Source organism: Trichechus manatus, unplaced genomic scaffold, assembly GCF_000243295.1.
Source record: "Trichechus manatus latirostris isolate Lorelei unplaced genomic scaffold, TriManLat1.0 scaffold00344, whole genome shotgun sequence".
Classification (NCBI taxonomy): Eukaryota; Metazoa; Chordata; class Mammalia; order Sirenia; family Trichechidae; genus Trichechus; species Trichechus manatus.
The window spans coordinates 545835-547080 of NW_004444280.1; the positions used below are offsets into that span (position 1 = coordinate 545835).

At 45.0% G+C, this 1246-nt stretch overlaps 1 protein-coding gene across 1 annotated transcript in view; it reads left to right on the forward strand.

The window, feature by feature from the left end:
• Positions 1 to 1246, forward strand: part of CCDC169 (coiled-coil domain containing 169) — a 67308-nt gene that overhangs the window by 47203 nt on the left and 18859 nt on the right. Inside the window, exon 6 of the mRNA XM_012559871.2 lies at positions 892 to 968. Coding sequence (XP_012415325.1) covers positions 892 to 968 — 77 coding nt within the window. The remainder of the gene's footprint in view (positions 1 to 891; positions 969 to 1246) is intronic.

Here is a 1246-nt window from a genome sequence, read left to right on the forward strand (position 1 = left end):
TCCTCCTGGATTTTCTGTTGTTTAAATGAGGACTCTGTCTGGCTCTAGTGGATTCCTTCCCTCCCATCCCAAGTGACACCATGGGCTGTCTGCGTCTCTGTGTGCTCTTCATGATCTCATTCACTCATGGTTGCAGCTGCCATCTCTAAGGTCATCAGCCTCAGTTTTTCTTGAGTTCCAGATTATATTCACACCACTTACAAGAAGTCTCTACCTTTATGTCCTGGAGGAATTTTAAAATAGACAAACATAAGCATATTATCTCATCTTTCCATTTATTCTCCAACATACCTACTGCTTCTATTGTCTCATCTACCCCAATGGCAGGACGCATGTATTATTTATACTGGGGCAAGTGGCTAAGCGTTGACTACTAGCGTAAAGGGTAGTGGTTCGAACCCACCCAGAGGCACCTTGGAAGAAAGTCCTGGTGATCTGCTTCCAAAGGGTCGCAGCCTTGAAAACCCTATGGAGCAGTTCTCCTCTGATGCATATCAGCAGCTGAGAACAACGATACATTTACCCATTGCCTACCCATTGCCGTGGAGTAGATTCCGACTCATAGCGACCCTATTGGACAGAGTAGAACTGCCCCACAGGGGTCCCAAGCAGCGGCTGGTGGATTAGAACCGTAACAACAAATTATAGGATCTGTATCCCGTGGACAGTTTGTCTTCACGGCTCCCTTGTGGTTATTTATAAAATGGCAGCGATTGTGGGGCTGAGATGGAGCTTTCCAGAAAAGGCCAGAATTTCCCATCATTCTCCGCTGCTCTTAAACGTGCTGCTAAAGGAGCTGGTTCTGGAAGGGTTCATTGAGAAGTGACCATTCCTCTTCCCTGAAATCCATCATGACGTAAGAGCATAAACTCTCAAATTGTTGTTTTTCAGGTAACTGGCTCACATCAAGTTTCTAAAAGGCAACAGGTGGATCAACTGCCCAGCATGAAAGAGAATCTAATGAAAATGTGAGTCCAGCTGTGTCTTTCCCTTCTAGGTAATCCTGGTGCACATGAATGCGCTGAGAAAACAGGCGTTTGTTCTGTGGGGACAGCTCGGCTTCTAGATTTGGAGCCCAGTATGACATACCAGGTGGTAGGGTAGCACCAAGAAATTTGTGCTCTCCATTCACACCATCTATACACGTTTTCAAAAAGCCCAAGAACATTCTTGGTCCTCAGACATGATTAGATCTTATTTTGTAAGCTAAAACAATTCTGTTCTCAAGGAGAGTTTAAAACTACAC